Consider the following 23,640-nt stretch of genomic DNA (forward strand, 5'->3'; position numbering starts at 1 on the left):
CCTTTGTCCATCTCGGTGCAAATGGGGTCTTGTTCCCAGATCGTAGGCCAGCTAGGCCAGCTTGTTTCTTTGCTGTGTAATTGCTGGCTTACAGTGTTGACAGCAGCAAACATCAAGCAGAGGAGCAGATGGTGAATGTGACGTATGTCTATGAAGGCGTGCAGGCATCCTCCTCTGGAAGGGATTCAGAGCAGAGCAGGCCTGATTGCATTCAAAGTTTGGGACTTAAACCCTCTGCCTGCCTGTTATACAGTATCTCTCTCTGCACGAAGAGGGGGATTTCTCCCCAATGCCATGACTGTCTTATCCTCCCCTTCTCTTTCTCTCCCCCGAAATCCCTCATTATCGTCACGCTGAAGTGTTGTTATCATACAATAATAAAGATGTTATCATCTGATTCACTAGGTGGTCCCTTTTATGACTTCCTCAAAATAGTTTAAGCATGGTAACGATGAACCCAGAGTTTTAGGATAAAGAGTCTCAAAAGAGTTGAGTAGTGTATTTCACTTTGTGTAATATCCAGTGTATGTGATGGGTTTAGAGTAGAATGAGTTACAGATACGTAGCGATATGTGGAAGCAGAAAAGTAAGATATGAGAATGCATGCCCCCGTGATGTCAGCTCTCCACCCACACACACACACAGCTCAGTATGGAGGCAAAGCAAATGGGATTTACAGTCACTAAGCAGTAAATGTATCTCTTTGACATTGCTTTTTTGAAAAGAGAAACCGACTGAAAACACCACAGTAACAGAGAGGAGAAGTTACAGTGCTCTTCTCTTATTGCTGGTCAGAATCACAGAATAGAACAAGATGAAAAGGTGAATTTATTTTCAGAATAAAAATGCGTCTAGGCTAGATGTGTAGCATATATATATATATGTCTATTAGTAGATATTTGGGTTAAAATGTCACAAATTGTCTTGGGTGGAAATATTTTTGACCAAACAGCACAGAAGAGGAGAGTAGAAAATAGCTCTCCTCTTATTACTGGGCAGAATCACAGGAGAGAACTAAGGCACACTGTACAGTTGGCCCTAATGCGTTAGATTTCAGAGATGAAAGTAGAGAGAGGGTTTGGCTTTTCCAGGTCAACGTGCCTCAAGGGTGCCTGAGCATCGAAAATAGATGGATCTGCAAAAAGCTTGGTCAGAATTAGTAGAGACTGCTCTGTGATGGGAGCTTACTGTATCTGTATGGGCTAAGCCTTGTGTGAATCACTCCTCCAGCTTCATGTCTCTATTGTGATTATCCGGGCGTGTTTGCAGTCGACTGGTGTTGACCTTAGCTCATGAGGCATTTATGAGATGATACTCTTGAAGAATCAATAGATATATTATTCTTTTAAAATACCAAAAATGGATGTAGCCTACAAATCACAGAGCTGCATAGTTTGCTCTCCCCATTTCCCCTTAAGTGATGAGTTATGCTATGAGTCCAGGTGTGCTTTGCATTCAGATTAGTACTCATTATGTGAGTTAATGGCTAGCTAATGGATGTCACTTGAGATGCCACTTGAGTAAACAAATGTGTTGTGTGAGCCGAGCCTTGTTAATTATAATGTTGTAAAAGTCAGTTGAGGGATAACGACCTCTACTGTAGGCCGAGGTTCGACTACAATTGTAGTCGATATGTCAACAATATAGTCCTTCTTCTTACTCACACATATATGCATACACACACCACACACACCTCATCCCTACACGCATACACCTCAAGAGCTTGTAACTGAGTCCCTACACCTGCACTATGCAATCCATCTCATCCATTTATCTTCATCCAGTAGTGTGTCCGTTCGTTACACTCCTTACAAAGCAGAGTATTACATACCCCGCAATCTTGAATTCACCGATGCAATACTTGAGCTCAGAGACAGGCCACAGAACTCTAAGATGTCAGCTCAGTTCAGTTACTTTTCCAGATACAAAGCAGCCCATCTGTCAACTGTGTACTAGTGTATCTAAAGCATGCCTCTCAGTGATCAGCATGTCAGCATTGTGTCATAATGTATATACTGTGTATGCCAAGACCAAGGACTACCAGGTGCTACTTTCAGGGTGAAACATCACACGCACACACGTATGCACGCACGCACCTCTCATGTCAATCAAGCTTCAATCAGCGCATTCAATTTCTGGATCGAACAAGTGCAGGTTCATTTAAGCTTTTTTACTGCATTGCAGGCTTTTAAGTCCAATGAATCTAGTTTCAACCAACCTATCACTGGCTGGTAGGGGAATAGCAGAACTCCTTTAGGAATAAAAAACGTTTCGTCTTTTGTTTGGAAATGAAACAAACGTCTGCATCATTCATTTGCTGCCTTGAAGTGGAGGTTGGAATGGCAGATGCTTGTGGAAGCTACAGAATGCTAAACCATATGGAACTCTCTCTCTCTGTGTGTGTGTGTGTGTGTGTATGTGTGTGTGTGTGTGCGCACGTGCATGTTGATTCTATTTGTGCTTTCAAGTCATTCATGTGACTTCTAAGTTGAACTCCATCACAACACTATAACGCATCACTGAAGGATTAGCCCATTCTGTTTGTTAGACTTGCTGACGTACTTTGGTTTATCAGTTTAAGCATACCCCTTGGCCCACTCCCAATCAAGCTAAGCCTGAGATGATTGTGGATGACACATTTGCCACCTGCCTGCGTAGTCAGCGAGAGAGCGCAGCCCTCCAACAAAGTGCAGAGACTGCAGAACCAGAGCAGACAGCGGGAGGTTACATGACACATTAAGGAGATAAGAGAGGGGTCGATAGTGGTTTGTCTCTCAAACCATTCACAGTTCAGATTTCTACCCCCCTGCAAAAGCACTATCAATCTGTCACATTTAGGGTTTCAAAGGGAGGGTATATTACTGGACATTTTTTAAGTTCACCAGTAAACTACCAGAATTTTGGTAACTTTCAATTTTGGGGGGGAATTCAATCAGATGAAATCTACTGGCCTTTTTGGGTACTTCGGATTATCACAGGTGTCTGTAATTATCTTTGGCCCTCTGTGTGGTTTTATCACATGTAAAATATATAAAATAATCCATTAAAATGATTTTAACCTTAAAAGTCTATTGACGCACCCGTGCGTCAATCTAAGTAACATAATAATAAAAAAAATCCCATCAAAATCCGTCAATTTAAACTGAGATATCTGGGCTGCATCTCAATCCACCGCATCCGCCTATGTCGGCCTACAGCATCTGCGGAGGAAGGTGGCCGAGCTACAGCGGTGTTTGGCAGACCATGAGACATCCCGGAAATCGTCTTCTCATGAAAAACGTCTGTAACGTCCAAACATTGGCCTACAAACTAGTAACCTAGTAGAGGGAGGGAGGCTGATGACATCACATCTGACCATCAGACCAACTCTTTGAATGCCCTACTCCTTTGCTCAAAACCTATTTTTTTACTCTTTAGTGTGTGTACTTTACTGTATTTATACATGGGACATACATTTTCAACAAGAGGACATCTTCAATATGAGAGCTTCCGCATGAAATATTCATTTTTTTACACACTTTTTTATTTTACAATGTCAATATGTCTTTGTTGTAAATGTTTTGGTGGCAAACTAGTAGCAGTTGTCAAAAAAGTCAACAGTTGGAAGAGTTGCTGAAGCAAGTGGGATGAGTGGCTTACCAGTAGTTATTTTGATAACAGAAAAATACATTGAATACATCGATCAAACCCATGCATCATAACTTAGAAAACATTTGAAATTAGAAGTTAGATCCATTAGACTGCTGTAGTAGTTAAATTGATCTGTTTCAATGTATTTCTCAGCAAACCAGAAAATGTTGTGTGCTAAAGATGGCATTGTAGCCACACAAATACATTCAAAGATAATTATCAACCCGATCAGAAACAATATGCTCACAACCTGTATATCCTAATTGGTGTCGCTGGTGTATTTTGTTAGAATTTTGGAATATATTGTGCAATAGGCTATATGGTTTTTACAAGGAGCGCGTTCATCCATTTATCCTGTTCAATCGCGACACAACACACAACTTTGATGCGTTCGAGAAATGTATACTGCAAACTTTCACCAACTTTTTAGATAAGAAAGTTAAGAAAATATCGGTGTACTTTTATATTGTGTCAACCATCCATCCAATCAAAGAACTGCATGTGTCCGCCTGTTGTTTTTATAAACTTTCACACACATATTCCATGATATGGGGTAATCAATGTTGGCAACACTCCAGCTGTTGATTGCCAGTGATTTTCATTCATCACGTAGACATATGATATAATCAATACTTTCAAGGAGTAGTAGGAGAGGATGTACTACCATAGCCCTTAGAAACACATTGAATAACACGTTCATAGATGGCAAAACAGACTGTCAAAAATAAATCATAAGATTTATCGCTCTATATCGCGAAGACATAAGAAAGCTCAGAAAAAAATATGTCTAGCTTAATTTACTCTAGTGGGTTAAATCAGGGCCCCACAGAGTGTTTCTTGGTAGTCTTAAACAAATCTACTTTGAAACAAAAGTGTACACGTCACACACATAGTTATGGGCCTTAAAAAAAGAAGACACCTGTACCATGTCAGATATAGAGTTCAATTGCATTACATTTTGAGATTGCATCCCAATATTACACTTTATATACATCAAAGAGGTTTGAAATATAACAAAAACATTTGACACACACTACCGGTCAAAGGTTTTAGAACACCTACTCATTCAAGGGGCGTTCTTTATTTTCACTATTTTCAACATTGTAGAATATTAGTGAAGACATCAAAACTATGAAATAACACACATGGAATGGTGTAGTAACCAAAAAAAGTGTTAAACAAATCAAAATATAGTTTATATTTGAGATTATTCAAATAGCCACCCTTTGCCTTGATGACAGCTTTGCACACTAAACCAGCTTCATGAGGTAGTCACCTGGAATGCATTTCAATCAACAGGTGTGCCTTCTTAAAAGTTAATTTGTGGAGTTTCTTTCCTTCTTAATGCGTTTGAGCCAATCAGATGTGTTGTGACAAGGTAGGGGGGTATACAGAAGATAGCCCTATTTGATAAAAGACCAAGTCCATATTAAAGCAAGAACAGCTCAAAACGGCAAAGAGAAACGAGAATCCATCATTACTTTAAGACATGAAGGTCAGTCAATACAGAACATTTCAAGAACTTTTAAAGTTTCTTCAAGTGCAGTCGCTAAAACCATCAAGCGCTATGATGAAACTGGCTCTCATGAGGACTGCCACAGGAATGGAAGAGCCAGAGTTACTTCTGCTGCAGAGGATAAGTTCAGTAGAGTTACCAGCCTCAGAAATTGCAGCCCAAATAAATGCTTCACAGAGTTCAAGTAACAGACACATCTCAACATCAGCTGTTCAGAGGAGACCGTGTGAATCAGGCCTTCATGGTCGAATTGCTGCAAAGACACCACTACTAAAGGACACCAATAAGAAGAAGAGACCTGCTTGGGCCAAGAAATACGAGCAATGGACATTAGACTGGTGGAAATGGGAGTCCAAATTTGAGATTTTTGGTTCCAACCGCCGTGTTTTTGTGAGACGCGTGTGGGTGAACGGATGATCTCTGCATGTGTATTTCCTACCGTAAAGCATGGAGGAGGTGTTATGGTGTGGGGGTGCTTTGCTGGTGACACTGTCTGTGATTTATTTAGAATTCAAGGCATACTTAACCAGCATGTCTACCACAGCATTCTGCAGCAATATGCCATCCCAACTGCTTTGCACTTAGTGGGACTATAATTTGTTTTTCAACAGGACAATGACCCAACACACCTCCAGGCTGTGTAAGGGCTATTTTACCAAGAAGGAGAGTGATGGAGTGCTGCATCAGATGACCTGGCTTCCACAATCCCCCGACCTCAACCAAATTGAGATGGTTTGGGATGAGTCGGACGGCAGAGTGAAGGAAAAGCAGCCAACAAGTGCTCAGCATATGTGGGAACTCCTTCAAGACTGTTGGAAAAGCATTCCAGGTGAAGCTGGTTGAAAGAATGCCAAGAGTGTGCATAGCTGTCATCAAGGCAAAGGGTGGTTATTTGAAGAATCTCACATATATAATATATTTTGATTTGTTTAACACCTTTTTGGTTACTACATGATTCCATATGTGTTATTTTATAGTTTTGATGTCTTCACTATTATTCTACAATGTAGAAAATAGTACAAATAAAGAAAAACCCTTGAAAGAGTAGGTGTTCTAAAACTTTTGATTGGTAGTGTAGAAACACTGTATTTTCTACTTTATATTTTATTTTGTGTATGAAATAATGAAAAATATTAATAACATTCCACCCATGAGCCACAAGAGGGCAATTTGGTCATTTGACTGCAGGAAAGAGCTACACGGACAGATTTTGATGGCGACTTGTTATGTTAATTAGATTGACACACAGATCAATCGACTCTTAAGGATTAAAGTGTGAGGTGGGATCAGGTCAGCACAGTATTGTTCAATGATGTTGTGGGGTGAGCCCAACATAATCAGCCCACATGCACACCACAATTATTATTTTATTCTCTTTGTGCACGCCGCAAAACGGGTTCCCGGGAATTGTGTACAATGTCATCACGTCATTGTTCTTGAGCATCTGTAGTGTGCACAAAGAGAATAAAAATAATAATTTCCTGTTGAACCATATGGTCTATCCACTAGAAACTCATGGACAATAGAGCCCCACAGTGGAGGTGTCATAATACCCATAAAACCTAGCAGTCAAACAGAGAAATGGTTCCAATAGTTTTTCCACGATTCATTTTTCCCATAGGGGACTTTAGAAACACTTTAAATAAGGGCTGTGTTTCATGTAGGCTTACCCTGGCATGACGTTTTGATAACCATATAAATCTGTCTCGGACAAGGTGACTTAGCAATACATTTGGCTCTATTTCCTCGCAGATTCAAAAATGCTAATTAGCGTCAAAGTAGACATCATGCAAAACTACAAATCCCTGCAAGCTTCTGCATGTAATCTCTAGCTGACACCTTTGTTTACAGGTATTGTGTCAATTTAAAACTTGCACAAGACAGTTCACAGAATTGTCCATTTAAAGAAATGTAGCCAATTTATTCATTACTACATTTAGCTAACATTAGATAGTTAATCCAGAGATTCTTACCTTTGCCTGATTGCCACATTGGCAGCTAATTAGCATTTATTTTCTTCTTTTTTGAAGGGGGTGGGGGGTGGGGGGGGGGGGGAATACAGGCAAATATATTGAAAAAAGTCACATTGTCCTAGAGTGATTGTCACGGTTATCATAATGTCATGACAGAGTAAGCCTACACGAAACACAACTTCACAGAATCATTCTCTTTTATTTCTAAAATCCCCTATGGGACCACTAGGTATTATGACTCATACTGTGGTATTCTATATGGACCCATTTAAAAAAAAGGAATTCTGTACATTAATATGTATTTCTAAGTTATTCAGGTACAAATTACCAAAGTCACCATACATTGCCATAGATTACCTCTTCATTACAAAAAATTACTGAAGATTCCACTAACTTTGGTAAATTGCCGGTAGCTTTGCAACCCTAGTCACATTGAAAAGCATGATACAGAAGACTAATTGCCTTGTGCGGAAAATGCAAGAAACTTTGACAATGGCGAATGGTACAAGCTTTTAAAGTACTTATAAGGGGTTGGAAGTTCGCATTGAGCTCGAGATAAATAGTTAAAAACCCAGAGGTGTTAGAAGATAATCAAAATCCCCTATAAGTTCCCCCTTTGCAGCAGCTTGGTTACCAGGCAATTTCTACTACCGTCTATCGCTCACAATGCTCTGTAAATGGATCATTTAAGAAGTGGATGGGATTTAGTCTAGAGGTGGAGAGTAAGAGAGAACCTTGTTTGATTTGTTTTCCTCCAATTCTAACACCCTTTGCAAACAGAGTTCATCTCAACTTGCCTCTGTTGTTAACAAGCAGAAAACAAGTGCCATTCTTAAAAGTCTAGGTGCCAAACGCCTAACACTAGAATTTTGCGGTAATGATCCTGTCCAAGTGATGTGGATGGAGTACATAACGTTAAAGGTCAGACTGTAGTGCCTTTTAAGCACAAACAACTGTTTTATTGGGCTGCTGGGGCTTAAACCATTTCTAAATTGCCTAACTAACTGTGTAACTATGCCCAAGACAAAAAAGCTAAGAACAAATGCCAATCTAAAATGGTGCCAAACACTAGAATTGTACCATAATTAACTTGTCATGGGGATGCAGAGATTGCAGAGAGAGTAGATAATGTGGGCCGCTGGGTTTTTTAGGGCACACAAAAAAAATCTGTCTCTAACTGACAAGAATAAAACAAGTACCAGTCTGAAACAGTCTGCTGCAAAACACTAGAATGTGTCACGCTCTGGCTCCGGGACTTTGTATTTTGAGCCAGGGTGTGTTCGTTTTGGTTGTGTTTTGTTTTGGTTGGGTGGTCATTGGTTTTGTGTTTCCCTTATTTGGTCAATGACTCCCAATCGGAGGTAACGAGTATCAGCTGTCGGCTCGTTATCTCTGATTGGGAGCCATATTTAAACTGTCTGTGTTCACCTTGTGTTTGTGGGATTTTGTTCGTGTGGTTTCATGGTGTACCATAGACGTCACGTTTTCGTTGTTTTGTTCGTGTGTACGTTTAAATAATAAATATGTTCGCTCGTAACGCTGCGCCTTGGTCCTCTCTCATCGACGATCGTGACAGAAAATCCCACCTAGACCAGACCAAGCAGCGTGTCCAAGAGCCATCGCTAATAGATCTCCGTGGCAGCTTCGATTGGGTCAAGCCCATGGAGGAGCTGAGTGAAGAGGGTTGGAGACAGAGGAGCGAGAGATGGGAGAGAATGTTGGAGGCCTGGAGAGACCCCCAGAAAATTTTTAGGGGGGGGCTCACGACGTCGGGGCAGCAGGAGGCCGCTATGGAGCGTTCCAGCGGGGTTGCAGAGGAGGCCGCCAGGTTACGGGGCCACTGGTAGAAGAGGGGATGGTAGGTGTAGAGGCACGGCGAGAGGTACTGGCGTGTGTTGCCAGTCCGGTCCGGCCCGTTCCAGATCCCGGTGTAGAGCCAGTGGTGTGTGTCCCCAGTACGGTCCGGTCTATTCCTGCTCCCCGCACCAAACCTACGGTGTGCGTCGACAGCCCAGCCCGGTTCGTTCCTGTGCTCCGCACCGAGTCTGTGGTGCGCGTCGCCAGCCCAGCCCGGCACGTTCCTGCGCTCCGCACCGAGTCTGAGGTGCGCTTCGCCAGCCCAGCCCGGCCTCTTCCTGCTCCACGCACCAGACCTGCGGTGTGCGTCGCCAGCCTAGCCCGGCCTGTCCCTGCTCCACGCACAAAGCCTACGGTGTGCGTCGTCAGCCCGACCCGGCCTGTTCCTGCCACTCGCACCAAACCAGGGGTGCGAGTCGTCAGCCTGGTCCAGCCCGTTCCTGCTACTCGCACCAAACCAGGGATGCGAGTCGTCGGCCTGGTCCAGCCCGTTCCTGCTACTCGCACCAAGCCAAGGGTGCGAGACGTCAGCCTGGTCCGGTCTGTTCCTGCTACTCGCACCAAGCCAAGGGTGCGAGTCGTCAGCCCGGTCCAGCCCATTCCTGCTACTCGCACCAAGCCAGGGAGGCGAGTCGTCAGCCTGGTCCGGTCTGTTCCTGCTACTCGCACCAAGCCAAGGGTGCGAGTCGTCAGCCTGGTCCGGTCTGTTCCTGCTAATCGCACCAAGCCAAGGGTGCGAGTCGTCAGCCCGGTCCAGCCCATTCCTGCTACTCGCACCAAGCCAGGGATGTGAGTCGTCAGCCTGGTGAGGTCCGTTCCGGCTCCACGCACCAAGCCTAGGGTGCGTATCGTCAGCCAGGTCCGGTCCGTTCCTGCCTCACGCGCTAAGCCAGGGGTGCGCGTCGTCAGTCCTGATCCAGCCAGCTGGGTCAGATCGGATCGGGGCCGTTATGCGGGGATTGAAGTAGGGTGGTGGTCAAGCCCGGAGCCGGAGCCGCCTCCGAGGAGCAACACCCACCCAGCCCTCCCCTATTTGGGGTTTTGAGGCGCGGTCGCAGTCCGCGCCTTTAGGGGGTACTGTCACGCTCTGGCTCCGGGACTTTGTATTTTGAGCCAGGGTGTGTTCGTTTTGGTTGTGTTTTGTTTTGGTTGGGTGGTCATTGGTTTTGTGTTTCCCTTATTTGGTCAATGACTCCCAATCGGAGGTAACGAGTATCAGCTGTCGGCTCGTTATCTCTGATTGGGAGCCATATTTAAACTGTCTGTGTTCACCTTGTGTTTGTGGGATTTTGTTCGTGTGGTTTCATGGTGTACCATAGACGTCACGTTTTCGTTGTTTTGTTTGTGTGTACGTTTAAATAATAACTATGTTCGCTCGTAACGCTGCGCCTTGGTCCTCTCTCATCGACGATCGTGACAGAATGTAACATTATGAACCTGTCAGACTGATGTTGCGATTGCGTACAGAGTAGATCATGTTAGAGAGAGGTCTGACATGGTTTCATTTATCGTGAATAACCACTTTAATTGGAACTGCTTGGTTTAGGTCTGGGTAGAAAGCATCCTAACCTATCACAGCTCAAATCTAACACTTAACAGTGTGGCACAGCCCTCTGAAAATGCAGTGGTGAATCATTCTCTTTTATTTCAGGGTAATGCATTCTCTCAACCCTGCAGGGATGGCAACTTCACAGATTTCAAATTGAAGCTTTATTGCTAATAAAATGCCCAAATGCGAGACAGTGATGACATTTCTAATGTGAAGGAGGGGCATGGTTTTTAAACTGTTTACTTATGATGGCTTAATCTAAATTCTGATTAATGGAGGTCCCATGATAAAAAAGGACCATTATCTGTGCCTAGTCCATTATGAGCTACCTAGTGACTCATTTTAAGCATCTGGCAACACTAATCTAAATACAATAGCTTCTGTACTGCTAAGTGATATATTGAAGTACACTACATGACCAAAGATATGTGGACACCTGCTCATTGAACATCACATTCCAAAATCATGGGCATTAATATGGAGTTGGTCCCCCTTTGCTGCTATAACAGCCGCCACTGTTCTGGGAAGGCTTTCCACTAGATGTTGGAACATTGCTGCAGGGACTTGCTTCCATTCAGCCACGAGCATTAGTGAGGTCGGGCACTGATGTTGGGCAATTAGGCCTGGCTTGCAGTCGGCGTTCCAATTCATCCCAAAGGTGTTTGATGGGGTTGAGGTCAGGGCTCTGTGCAGGCCAGTCAAGTTCTTCCACACCGATCTCGACAAACCATTTCTGTATGGACCTCGCTTTGTGCATGGGGGAATTGTCATGCTGAAACAGGAAAGGGCCTTCCCCAAACTGTTCCCACAAAGTTGGAAGCACAGAATTGTCTACAATGTCATTGTATGCTGTAGTGTTAAGATTTGCATTCACTGGAACTAAGGGGCCTAGCCCGAACCATGAAAAACAGCCCCAGACCATTATTCCTCCTCCACCAAACTTTACAGTTGGCACTATGAATTGGGGCAGGTAGCGTTCTCCTGGCATCCGCCAAACCCAGAATCATCCGTCGGAACTGCCAGATGGTGAAGCGTGTTTCATCACTCCAGAGAACGCGTTTCCACTTCTCCAGAGTCCAATGGTGGCAAGCTTTACACCACTCCAGCCGGCACTTGGCATTGCGCATGGTGATTTTAGGCTCAGCACTCGGGGGTCCCGTTCTGTGAGCTTGTGTGGCCTACCCCTTCGTGGCTGAGCCGTGGTTGGTTCTAGACATTTCCAATTCACAATAACAGCCCTTACAGTTGACCGGGGAAGCTCTAGCAGGGCAGAAATTTGACAAACTGACTTGTTGGAAAGGTGGCATCCTATGACGGTGCCACGTTGAAAGTCACTGAGCTCTTCAGTAAGACCATTCTACTGCCAATGTTTGTCTATAGAGATTGCATGGCTGTGGGCTTGATTTTGTATACCTGTCAGCAACGGGTGTGGCTGAAATAGCAGAATCCACTAATTTGAAGGGGTGTCCACATACTTTTGTATATATAGTGTAATTGTATGCAGAAAAAACTATACCCATGCAGAATGATGCTCTTAGATGCACAAACATCTGAAAGATGGCAACCACACTAAATACATTCGCATTTGTGCTGCTTATTCCCCTTGGCATATTTACGTTATTCTTATGTGCATGGCATAATTAAGTTACTTTAGCTGAAGAAAATATGTCCATGCAGAATGACGCTTGCTGTTACTCCTTATGCTATGGGCTATAAGGGATTTGGACGAACCACATTATATAACACAAAGTAGGCCAACTCTTCTGCTATGGCTCCTGTGTGGTTTTTGTTTAGAACCCCCACACTTTCTCAGCTGAGGCCCCTACATTATTGTCAGCTCACATTACTTGCATTAATGTGCGAAGTGGCAAGGGCTTTGGGTTTGGGGGTGCAGAGAGAGAACTGTATGGAAGAAACCTCTAAAAACCTCCCATAGGGACTTCAATGTCATCTATGACTATCTTCCCATTTTACCATGATGACATGAGGTTGTATTGAGGGCATGTTGGTTGGATGCCAATTACAAAACAGGGCAAGTGGTCTCAGGTTTTCATAACTTCATCCCAGACTTTAAGTGATTTGCTCACTGTTTTTCTAAATTGGTCTCGGCGTTGTGTTGACCATTTTAGAAATGATGACAAGCATTCTAAAAATGCTGTGCTTTGAGGCCTTCACCCAGTGACTTCCTAGATTATATTGTGTCAGTGTTGTATTATTTTTTTCTCGTATTGTTTCCCATTTTACGAGTGAAGAGTCGTGCCTCTGAAAAGACAGTGCTTTGGGGCCAGAAGTAGTTCACAATCTGGTATTGTCTACATATTTTCACTTCTCCCACACATAGCGCCCATCCTCCTCTCCCCATCCCATCCCCCCTCCCCTCACACACACACCCAGCCACACACACTGTTGCTCCCTTCTTTCTTTCTTTCTTTCTTTCTTTCTTTTTTTCAGATGTGTGGCAGACAGGCCCTGATCTGTCCCTCTGCCCGCTGCTAATTGTGTCCACACCTGCGTGCTAGACCATGGTGTCCCCCAGAAACACACACACATTCATGCATGCACGCAGGCACACACATACACAGATACACATGCAAACACACACTTTCACATATGCACACACAAACACACACAGAGCAGGCAGTGACTCCCACTCCAATGCTAGTTATACTGCATCTTGTCCTAAGCACCCTTGGTTGATCAGGATGCACATATCTTTATGTACTGTTACAAGAGTGCATCTGTTCCATCCCTGCATATGTTCATGTGGGAAAACATTTAGGAACAGTAGTTCCATGCCTGTATGTTCCTGGGGGGAAGCATTTAGGAGTGGTACCAACTTTCCAAATCTGGTCATCATTCAGTCAAAATGTAGGTCCTTAAATGACAGCAGGGAAGAGGTTTTAATGCACTCTATCACCATACACAATCACTTGGGTTTACAACCACTTTGTGACAGTGCTTTGGGAAAATAACACCACATCACCCTAGATGACAGATCTAAGTTATTCATTTCTACATGATATAAGGCTGCATTTGTATGCATGAATGCATTTACAACAAACAGCCTAACTTACACACATCTTGACTATATTAAGAACATGTTGAAATCCACACAGAAACAACAATCATTAATGTTGTGTGAGTAAAGAAAGAAAGAGGCCATTGCATCCCTTGAGATGCACCGTGTGATCTCAGAGAGAGATGTCACTTCTCTTCCCTTCCTTTCCACTCTCCTCTCCTCTCAGCTGAGGGATAATACTGTCATGTTACCCATCCGGGCCCAATACAGGCCTCTTCAGAGTAAAGCCAGCATGATGGATTGCAGAACCCCTGGATCCCCTGTGTGCATGCCCTGTGTGTGCTCAAGGTGCCGCCAGGGTCGGGATAGGATGCCTCTAGCATGCTGAGAGAAAGCCACGGATGGGGCTAGAGTAGAGGAGTAGGGAAGTAGTTCACACACACACACACACACACAGCCAGGGATGTATGCAAATGAGCTGGAGGGTGTCAGGCTTGTCATGCACTGCTGCGCTAAGTAAACAGCGCTCTCTGGCTGCTCCCACTTATGTCCTCCTTACCCCTTCTCACCCCTCGCTATTATCTGGAGTGTTCTCGGTTCTCCCACATTGTTCAGTCTTTTTGTTTTGTTTTGGCAAATAATACAATTAGACAAGTGAGGATTATGCTTGATGTCTGCCGTTCATCACCAGGTTGTTAACTGTCTGGGCATATCTCCACCTCTGTCTCCCTGTCTGCCTCTCTGTCTGTGTCACAAATGGCATAGCACTTTGGTCAAAAGTAGTACACTATATAGGGAATAGGGTGCCAGTTGGGACTCAGCCTCTGCATCCTTTTGTGAGTACAATTGCTTCTCAAACACAGAAGCGAGCCTAAGTCAATGAGCTTCATTTTACAAATAGCTTGGGAGGATGTACGACTTTGTCTCGTCGCCGTAAGACAAAGAGGTTCTTGGCTCATCTTAGACAGAGTTAAGATTGATGTTGGACCATAATAGATTTTTTAAGTGGGATGCCAGTTTCTGGAGATGTGGATTTGTGACATTGTGTTGTGTTGGACTGTGTTTAGACACACCAGATAGGGGAGATTCAATGTTGAAACCAAAGCTGGCAAAACAAACTAAGATAAATGTTTTTTTGTGGATTTATGCTACATTTTATGATTGTGTGATATGAAGGTTGGCACCAAAACAATAACAATGTTCTATATATGTATTCAGGTAACACTTTACATTAAGTTGCCCCTATTACTAAGTAACTAACACATTCATAACTGTTAACAACATAGTACTTACATAGGTTTTACTATGTAACTACATGGTAATAGGGTTGTTGCGGAATCAGTTAATACACAATTGGAACAAGGAAAGTGTAATTACACATTCGCTTGCTGAAGGTTATTCCACATGTGTGCCATGACCTGGCTCAAAGGCTATACCAAATCAAGTGTATTGTAAGAACAATGTAGTTACATAGGATATACTTGTCATCATCATGTACATAACCAGGAGCAAGCAACTTAACGTAAAGTGAAACCCAGTAGGGTATAAGCTTTATAATTACTATGTAGTTACAATGTAACAACCTTTGTAGTTAAAATGAAAAACCTTTGCGGACAACAGGCTAACCAGGAGAAATTAGGAGACAGGAGAACATTAGTGATATCGTAAAACTTCATGAAATGTTTCATGAGTTTTATGATGATTTAGTAATGTTTATTAACCGAGTTGGAAAACGTGTTGACATTAGGCTACCAGTGCCTAGTTAGCCATCTAGCTAGCTATCTACATTAGTGAATGATGGGGAAATCCTAGCAAGCTAGCTTTACCATCCTGTATTTTTACTAACTAAAATAGTTATTGCTTTGAGTCTGAAATGGGGAATTGAATTTGAATAGTTTGAATATGAATCTTTGTCAAATCCATTAAAGAAAATTCAAACTGAAAAAACATTTTCCTGTATCCTTATTTCTGTTGGTTTGCCTATTGTCTGCAAAAGTTGTTACATTGTAACTACAAAGCAATTCAAATGTCACTTCACGTTACATTGTTGCTTGTTCCATAACATAGTAATAAACTAATTGAAAATGGCCGGTAGTTAATGACAGGGCGTGCCTTGTTACAATTGTTGTTACTAGGGCCTAGCCTATTTATCAACCCTGGTATTACATGTGGATTTAATGGTAGTGCAACCTTGTAGTTACATGTAACAAGGTCAGATTTGGGTTCGAGTTATTAACATGGTCATTCACAGGTGACTTTCAAATGTGTAATTACAAAACATTAGTTACATAATGGAACAAGAATGTAATAACATCAGTAGTTACACATGTGAAATAACCTTCCGCAAGTGAATGTGTAATTACACATTCCTTGTTTCAATTGTGTAATAACTGATTCCTCAACAACCCTATTACCATGTAATTACATAGTAAAACCTATGGAACTACTATGTTGTTAACACAGTTATTACATGGAAGTGTAAGCACAGTAAAAACAAGGTGCAAGGGGTCAACGTGATGAGAGCAATAACGGCTTTGGATTGTTAATTCTGTTTGACAGCAAGGCAATTGACACAGTCCTACAGATGTAGGATCTTAATTTGATCACCCTGTTGCAGGACAACTTTACTGCAATGCAGGAAACTTAAAACTTGTAGCATATTTGAGGTTTAAAAGGCTTCTGAAGTTTGTAATTTCCACTTTTACATTTCAGACTTGAAAAATGTATCAACCCCTACAACAATGTCCATTAATTATAATCCACATAATACTTCACATTTCCTATTACTGCAGGATTATTTTCCTGCTGTAGCAAACTGGCTATAATTAATATCCTACATCTGTATATAAAGAAACCAGTCAGCAGGCAAGAAATAATTAGTTTTAAAAAAAACCTGACACCTGACTGGTTTAGACTATACTGTCATTCAAAAGATGCTAATGAAGACAACATTGCTAATGAAGAGAACATTATACCAGGAACTGAGAAAACCAGGTCTCCGACATACAACGCATGGGTGGAAGTAAGACAGCGAGCAGAGATACGGCGAGGAGATACAAAGCGTACTGCAGTGACAACATTTTTGTATTGCTATTGTTAGAGAAGCAGGTGGCTGGGAGCTGGGAGGGAAAAGTGCTGTGATGCAGAAATAAAGAGTAGTGGAAGGAAACTCTTAACAGCTTTCCGGTGGCATACTGTGTCTGACTGAAGGCTGAAGAGGGAGATTGGAGGGAAAGTGCAGCAGGGGGCTGCTGTCAGGCCACACCACAACCCCCGTTTAACAACAGCCAGGGATGAGCTGCTACCACTGCTGCATGAAGAACAGGAAGGGATGGAGGGATGAGGATGAAGAGAGAGATGGAGAGGGAGGGAGGGGAGGGAGGAAAGAAATGGAGCGAGATAGGGAGGGAGGCAGGGGAGGAAAAACCGGAGTGGTGAAGAGAGGGAGGGAGTGAGTGAAGGAGGGTAAAGCTCATGCATTTTCCAGTACTTCACTACCTGTCATGGCAGAGAGTCTGCGATTCCAGTGATGGCTGTGGCAGCTGGGGATGGAAATCCTCAGTTAGGACAGGAGCTAGGGCTGGATTCACGGAGATTTGGACAATATCTGCCACTGACATCTGACATGACATATTGGATTTGGCCTCTCCTGCTGTCACACTTTGAAATCTTGATCAGCATTTGATGAATTAGTGAAATCGCTGTACTTGTATCTGTACTATATCTGCATGTTCCAGTGTTAGGTTAGCGATAACACATTGCATTCTTATAACGCAAGGGGAAATTGATTACTTCTGGAAACAATTAGAAACACAACTATGATAACTTATTTTAAGTGATCTCAAAAACAATTTGAACCCAGGTCTGCTCTCCACCCTGAAAACCAGCACCAAGATCTCAGCATCTCAGCCAGACACGAAAGGGTCCAGGCTCCCACTACACTTATCTTTATGCGACAGGCTAAATGTCAAACATTAGTTCCGTCCGCCCTGTTAGTGCTGGTTAATTCTGCTTAAAAGCTACACACCCATATTTAATTAATCAGCTTCTCGGGACTCCTCTCCTCAATCGTCCGGGTCTTCATGCTTGCGTTGGCAGCAAGGAGGAAATGGGTCTCCAGGGGCAAATAACTATTGACGGTTTTCTCTTTAAAAGACACACTGCATCACTAGTTAGGAGAGGACTAGAAGAGAGCATAGAGCAGGGGTCTCCAACCCTGTTCCTGGAGAGCTACCATCCTGTAGGTTTTCACTCCAACCCCAGTTGTAGCTAAACTGGTTCAGCTTATCAACCAGCTAATTATTAGAATCAGGTGTGCTAGATTAGGGTTGGAGTGAAAACCTACAGGACGGTAGCTCTCCAGGAACAGGGTCGGAGAGCCCTGGCCTAGAGGGTATTCCACTGCCCTTTTATGCTGCAGAATATTTGGGGATGACTTACTGTAAATGTAAAGGAAAGTGCTGTAATGGTGATTGGAGAGAAGGTATATGTATTGAAGTTGAATCTTAGGCCCGTGTCTAATTGCAGAAAATGACCAGGGAGATTAGGGAACAATATTGTAAAGTTGTTGTTTTGCTTTAGAGGAAAGCAAAATGAAGATCCAATCAAGAGATAGGCAGAGGTGTTCACATTTACAAAACACATTTACAAACCATTTATAAATCACATTTACATTGAAATTAAGATGAAGTATTTTTATGTACTTGTAGAACTGACCCACTCATCTCTTCTTCTCTCTTCTCTCTCTCTCCAGGGGGCCGACTCCTGTTCCTTGTGGTGTGGTTAAACCTGGTGCCTCGAGGAGCTGAGGGCTGCCCGGTCAAATGTGTGTGTTACAGTGAGCCACGGCCCACCGTGGCTTGCCAGCAGCAAGGACTGTTCTCCATCCCCAACGAGATCCCTGAGCGGAGCCAGCGGATATTCCTCCAGAGCAACAAGCTGACCGTGGTCCGCTCCACCAGCTTCAGCTCTGTGCACAACCTCACCGTCCTTTGGATGTACTCCAACAACATCAGCCACATTGAGGCCGGGGCCTTCTATGGTCTTGAGCGGCTGGAGGAGCTGGACATTGGGGACAACAGTAACCTGAGAATCATCAGCCCCACGGCCTTCAGGGGCCTGTCCAAGCTCCACACCCTCCACCTGCACAGGTGCGGCCTGTCGGAGTTACCTGTCGGAGCGTTCCGGGGACTGTTCTCCCTGCAGTACCTTTACCTTCAGGACAATAACCTACTGGCCCTGCACGATGACACTTTCCTGGACCTGGCCAACCTCACCTATCTCTTCCTGCACAACAACAAGATCAAGACCGTGTCAGACCACATGCTGCGTGGCCTCATTAACCTCGACCGCCTGTTGCTGCACCAGAACCGGGTGATCTACGTCCAACCAAGGGCATTCAGTGACCTGGGAAAGCTGACCACGCTGTTCCTGTTCTACAACAACCTGACCGTGCTGACCGGGGAGACCATGGACCCGCTGGGGTCCCTCCAGTACCTGCGTCTCAACGGGAACCAGTGGGTCTGTGACTGTCGGGCCAGGACCCTGTGGGACTGGTTCAAACGCTTCAAGGGCTCCAGCTCAGAGCTCGAGTGTAACGTCCCACTGGAGTTGTTTGGGAAGGACCTGAAACGGCTGAAGAGTGATGATCTGGAAGGGTGTGTGGAAACTCCTCAGATCCAAACCCAGCTCTTCAGCTCCAAGCCGCAGTCTGGAAAATTCGCCTCCACGGAAAATCCTCTTGGAGATGGAATTCCCAGGTGTTGTCTTCCAGATAATGATAAGTCCTCTATTATCTCCGGGAAAACCATCCCTGACCCCTCATCCTACAACAGCCGCCAGATTACCAACAACCCCCTCAAGGAGAAGGAGAACATATCCAAGACCAAATTCAGAGAGCAGGAGCGAACAAAAAACGAGACCATCCGGAATAAGCAGAGTCTCAACGACGGGCCTCTGGGGACTTTGTCCAACAACCTTGACCAGTCCTTAGTCCAACTGGAAGATCTGGAACCTTCTACAGCCCCAACCAGGAAGAAAAAGAAGTGCACTAAAAAGCCCAAATCTGATGCACAATGTCTCAAAGGCCATGGATCTACAATGCAGGCGGCGCTGAGTTTTCTCTTCATGTCCATAATCTGGTTCTGGTTCTCGTTGGTCATGTCTTAGAACCTTAGGGCCTGGGATGGGATCACATGCTAAATAAACATTGTTGGGACTCACAGATTATTATTAATGCTCATGACAATGATACAGAATTTATCTGCAGTGATCTCTGACCTCCACTAACAGCCCAGAGACTGATAACCCAGGAAGTCAGGTTTGGACCTGTCGCCAGGGTAACAAGGACTAATGATAATAAACATGTTAACAAAAATGGATGCCTTTACAGAACATGTCAGATCTAATGTATATTACAAATCAGTGCCCAAAATTGTTTGTTCTATATGTAGTGTACCGTGTCTAAGCTACACCACTTTGGAGACTTTCCTTATTCCTTTTTCCGTCTCAAAAGCTTTTACTGCAGAGACAGTGACTGCTGAGACAGACCACAAAAAATGTAAAATAAAATACACATTAATTCCGAGGGTCTGAACGCACACAAAGAAAGTTTGGGGTCTGTTTGTTGAAAAATAGATTTTCACCCCCCCCCCTCCATTATTTATTCAAAAAGTGTTGCATTTGTTGGGTACTGTTATGTTTTTTATGTTTATAAGTAAAGACAAATGTTTATTCTCTCCCCAGTTTTGAGTTATGTTTTAATCACAGTATAGGTACGGGTAGCAAAAATAATGCTGTCTAAATGTTTCACAGAGATTGCAATGGAATCATAGATATGGATTTTATTTTACTTGTGTACAAGTATGAATATATTATGAATAAAAGTTATCCTTTCGTATAGCTGGTTGGTTATTGATGTGGTATTTTTAGGCACTCAAGTATAACTAATAATCACACAGAATTCAACAGCATTAACCAGAATCACTCATGACTACTCAATCATATATTGCTTCCGCAGACTAATGCTTACGAATGTAATGTAATAATGGACATGTCCAAACATATAGTAGGCCTATGGCCGTGTCTGAATTCGTTCGCACATAGTAATATGAGACCGTATTATACATTGTGTATGATCTAATGAACGCCATGACATAATTCATAACCTAAATAATAGCAGAGGCATGTTTCCTCTTACACTGCCAACTCAAATATTACATCATCAACTTTCAACATTCATGAACATGTACAACAGCATTCTGTTATACTATTTGAATGAGGTATGTGAAAAATATATGACCCATAATACCACAAAAAGATCCCTCGGATCTTGTCAGCAAAACTGCCTTAAGATCTATAGTGAACAACAGCTAGTGAAACCTCACATTACACTTCACCTATGTGTACAGTACAGTGAGGGAAAATAGTATTTGATCCCCTGCTGATGTTGTACGTTTGCCCACTGACAAAGACATAAATCAGTCTATCATTTTAATGGTAGGTTTATTTGAACAGTGAGAGACAGAATAACAACAAAAAAGTTATAAATTGATTTGCATTTTAATGAGGGAAATAAGTATTTGACCCCTCTGCAAAACATGACTTAGTACTTGGTGGCAAAACCCTTGTTGGCAATCACAGAGGTCAGACGTTTCTTGTAGTTGGCCACCAGGTTTGCACACATCTCAGGAGGGATTTTGTTCCACTCCTCTTTGCAGATCTTTTCCAAGTCATTAAGGTTTCGAGGCTGACGTTTGGCAACTCGAACCTTCAGCTCCCTCCACAGATTTTCTATGGGATTAAGGTCTGGAGACTGGCTAGGCCACTCCAGGACCTTAATGTGCTTCTTCTTGAGCCATCCTTTGTTGCCTTGGCCGTGTGTTTTGGGTCATTGTCATGCTGGAATACCCATCCACAACCCATTTTCAATGCCCTGGCTGAGGGAAGGAGGTTCTCACCCAAGATTTGATGGTACATGGCCCCGTCCATCGTCCCTTTGATGCGGTGAAGTTGTCCTGTCCCCTTAGCAGAAAAACACCCCCAAAGCATAATGTTTCCACATCCATGTTTGACATTGGGGATGGTGTTCTTGGGGTCATAGGCAGCATTCCTCCTCCTCCAAACACGGCGAGTTGAGTTGATGCCAAAGAGCTCCATTTTGGTCTCATCTGACCACAACACTTTCACCCAGTTCTCCTCTGAATCATTCAGATGTTCATTGGCAAACTTCAGACGGCCCTGTATATTTGCTTTCTTGAGCAGGGGGACCTTGCGGGCGCTGCAGGATTTCAGTCCTTCACGGCGTAGTGTGTTACCAATTGTTTTCTTGGTGACTATGGTCCCAGCTGCCTTGAGATCATTGACAAGATCCTCCAGTGTAGTTCTGGGCTGATTCCTCACCATTCTCATGATCATTGCAACTCCACGAGGTGAGATCCTGCATGGAGCCCCAGGCTGAGGGAGATTGACAGTTCTTTTGTGTTTCTTCCATTTGCGAATAATCGCACCAACTGTTGTCACCTTCTCACCAAGCTGCTTGGCGATGGTCTTGTAGCCCATTCCAGCCTTGTGTAGGTCTACAATCATGTCCCTGACTGTTACGCACGCCTCTCGGAAGAGGGAACGCAACACCCTGCTACAACTCAACTCTCCGTGGTGTGAAAGAGGAATGGGACTGTAGGTGTGAGTAAGGATGACAAAAGGCAGAGAATACCGTTAACAGGAATTTATTCCTTCGCACGGTAAGTTTGGGGAAAAGGGGCTGGACGGAACCAAAGCAAAGAAAGTAAATATCAAAGCCCCCTCTCCTACCTTACCTGCCTACCCACTACTTACTTAACTAGCACCACCTGGTGCACTAACCAAAATACAAGGGATGGTCCGCCCAGGTCTTTCCTAGTGTGCATAGACAGTCAACTTCTAAGGGTAATGTATGCCCGCGGGCCTCTTTCCTAAGCACTCCCTAGGTGCCTTCCCCTTCCCCCCTTGGGAACAAATGAAACAGAATAATACAAACTGGCTCACAACAAAACCTGAGAAAAAAAACTAACTCAGGACATTAAAGATACTCTCTGAGCAACAAACTAACACAAAACATTTCAATCAGCTCTCACAGCAACAACTACACAGTACATACCAAATGTCTTAGCAACAACCAACATGCTATAACTCTCAGCAATTCTGGTTCCCCTCTCCTCTTCTGAGCAACAGAACTGGGGCTTATATAGCTTCAGAAGGAGTTGGTAATTGGAGACAGCTGCGTCCTGACGAGGGCGCAGGGTCAGCTCTCCAATCATCAATGTTCATTGACCAATCAGCTGCTTGTTGGGGAATTTCAGGAACCCATTTCCTGAAATACATACATGAAAATACACAACCTACAACACAGAAACTGGGGAACGTAACACTGACATCCTTGGAGAGCTCTTTGGTCTTGGCCATGGTGGAGAGTTTGGAATCTGATTGATTGATTGCTTCCGTGGACAGGTGTCCTTTATACAGGTAACAAACTGAGATTAGGAGCACTCCCTTTAAGAGTGTGCTCCTAATCTCAGCTCGTTACCTGTATAAAAGACACCTGGGAGCCAGAAATCTTTCTGATTGAGAGGGGGTCAAATACTTATTTCCCTCATTAAAATGCAAATCAATTTATAACATTTTTGAAATGCGTTTTTTCTGGATTTTGTTTTTGTTATTCTGTCTCTCACTGTTCAAATAAACCTACCATTAAAATGATAGACTGATCATTTCTTTGTCAGTGGGCAAACGTACAAAATCAGCAGGGGATCAAATACTTTTTTCCCCCTCACTGTATGTAGACTGTAGTCTCTCCCTCAGTTTCTTCTAAACAGATGGCAGGCCCACGCTCTGGCCCATTTTCTTCCTTGAGGCCCCCATTATTAGTCAAATAATGATTGTTCTGTGCAAGAGCCCCAATTTAGACAGGCCCACTGCGTAAAGATGGACCAGCTCTATTGCCAGTCCGTTTCTGGCCCAGGCCTACTGTGTCAAGGCAGGCTCATTGTTTGTGGCTGATGACCAAGTGCTTTGTCAAACCTGGCCTGATCTCAAGCCCCAGTACAGTAGTACTCCACAT

At 43.6% G+C, this 23,640-nt stretch overlaps 1 protein-coding gene across 1 annotated transcript in view; it reads left to right on the forward strand.

Annotated features, from left to right (window-relative positions):
- Window positions 1-20,501, forward strand: part of LOC121585227 (reticulon-4 receptor-like) — a 94,438-nt gene extending 73,937 nt beyond the window's left edge. Inside the window, exon 2 of the mRNA XM_041901670.2 lies at window positions 18,298-20,501. Within this exon, the coding sequence (XP_041757604.1) occupies window positions 18,298-19,712 (1,415 nt within the window). The 3' untranslated portion in view covers window positions 19,713-20,501. The remainder of the gene's footprint in view (window positions 1-18,297) is intronic.
- Window positions 20,502-23,640: the final 3,139 nt, after the last annotated feature.

This window comes from Coregonus clupeaformis, chromosome 16, assembly GCF_020615455.1.
Source record: "Coregonus clupeaformis isolate EN_2021a chromosome 16, ASM2061545v1, whole genome shotgun sequence".
Classification (NCBI taxonomy): Eukaryota; Metazoa; Chordata; class Actinopteri; order Salmoniformes; family Salmonidae; genus Coregonus; species Coregonus clupeaformis.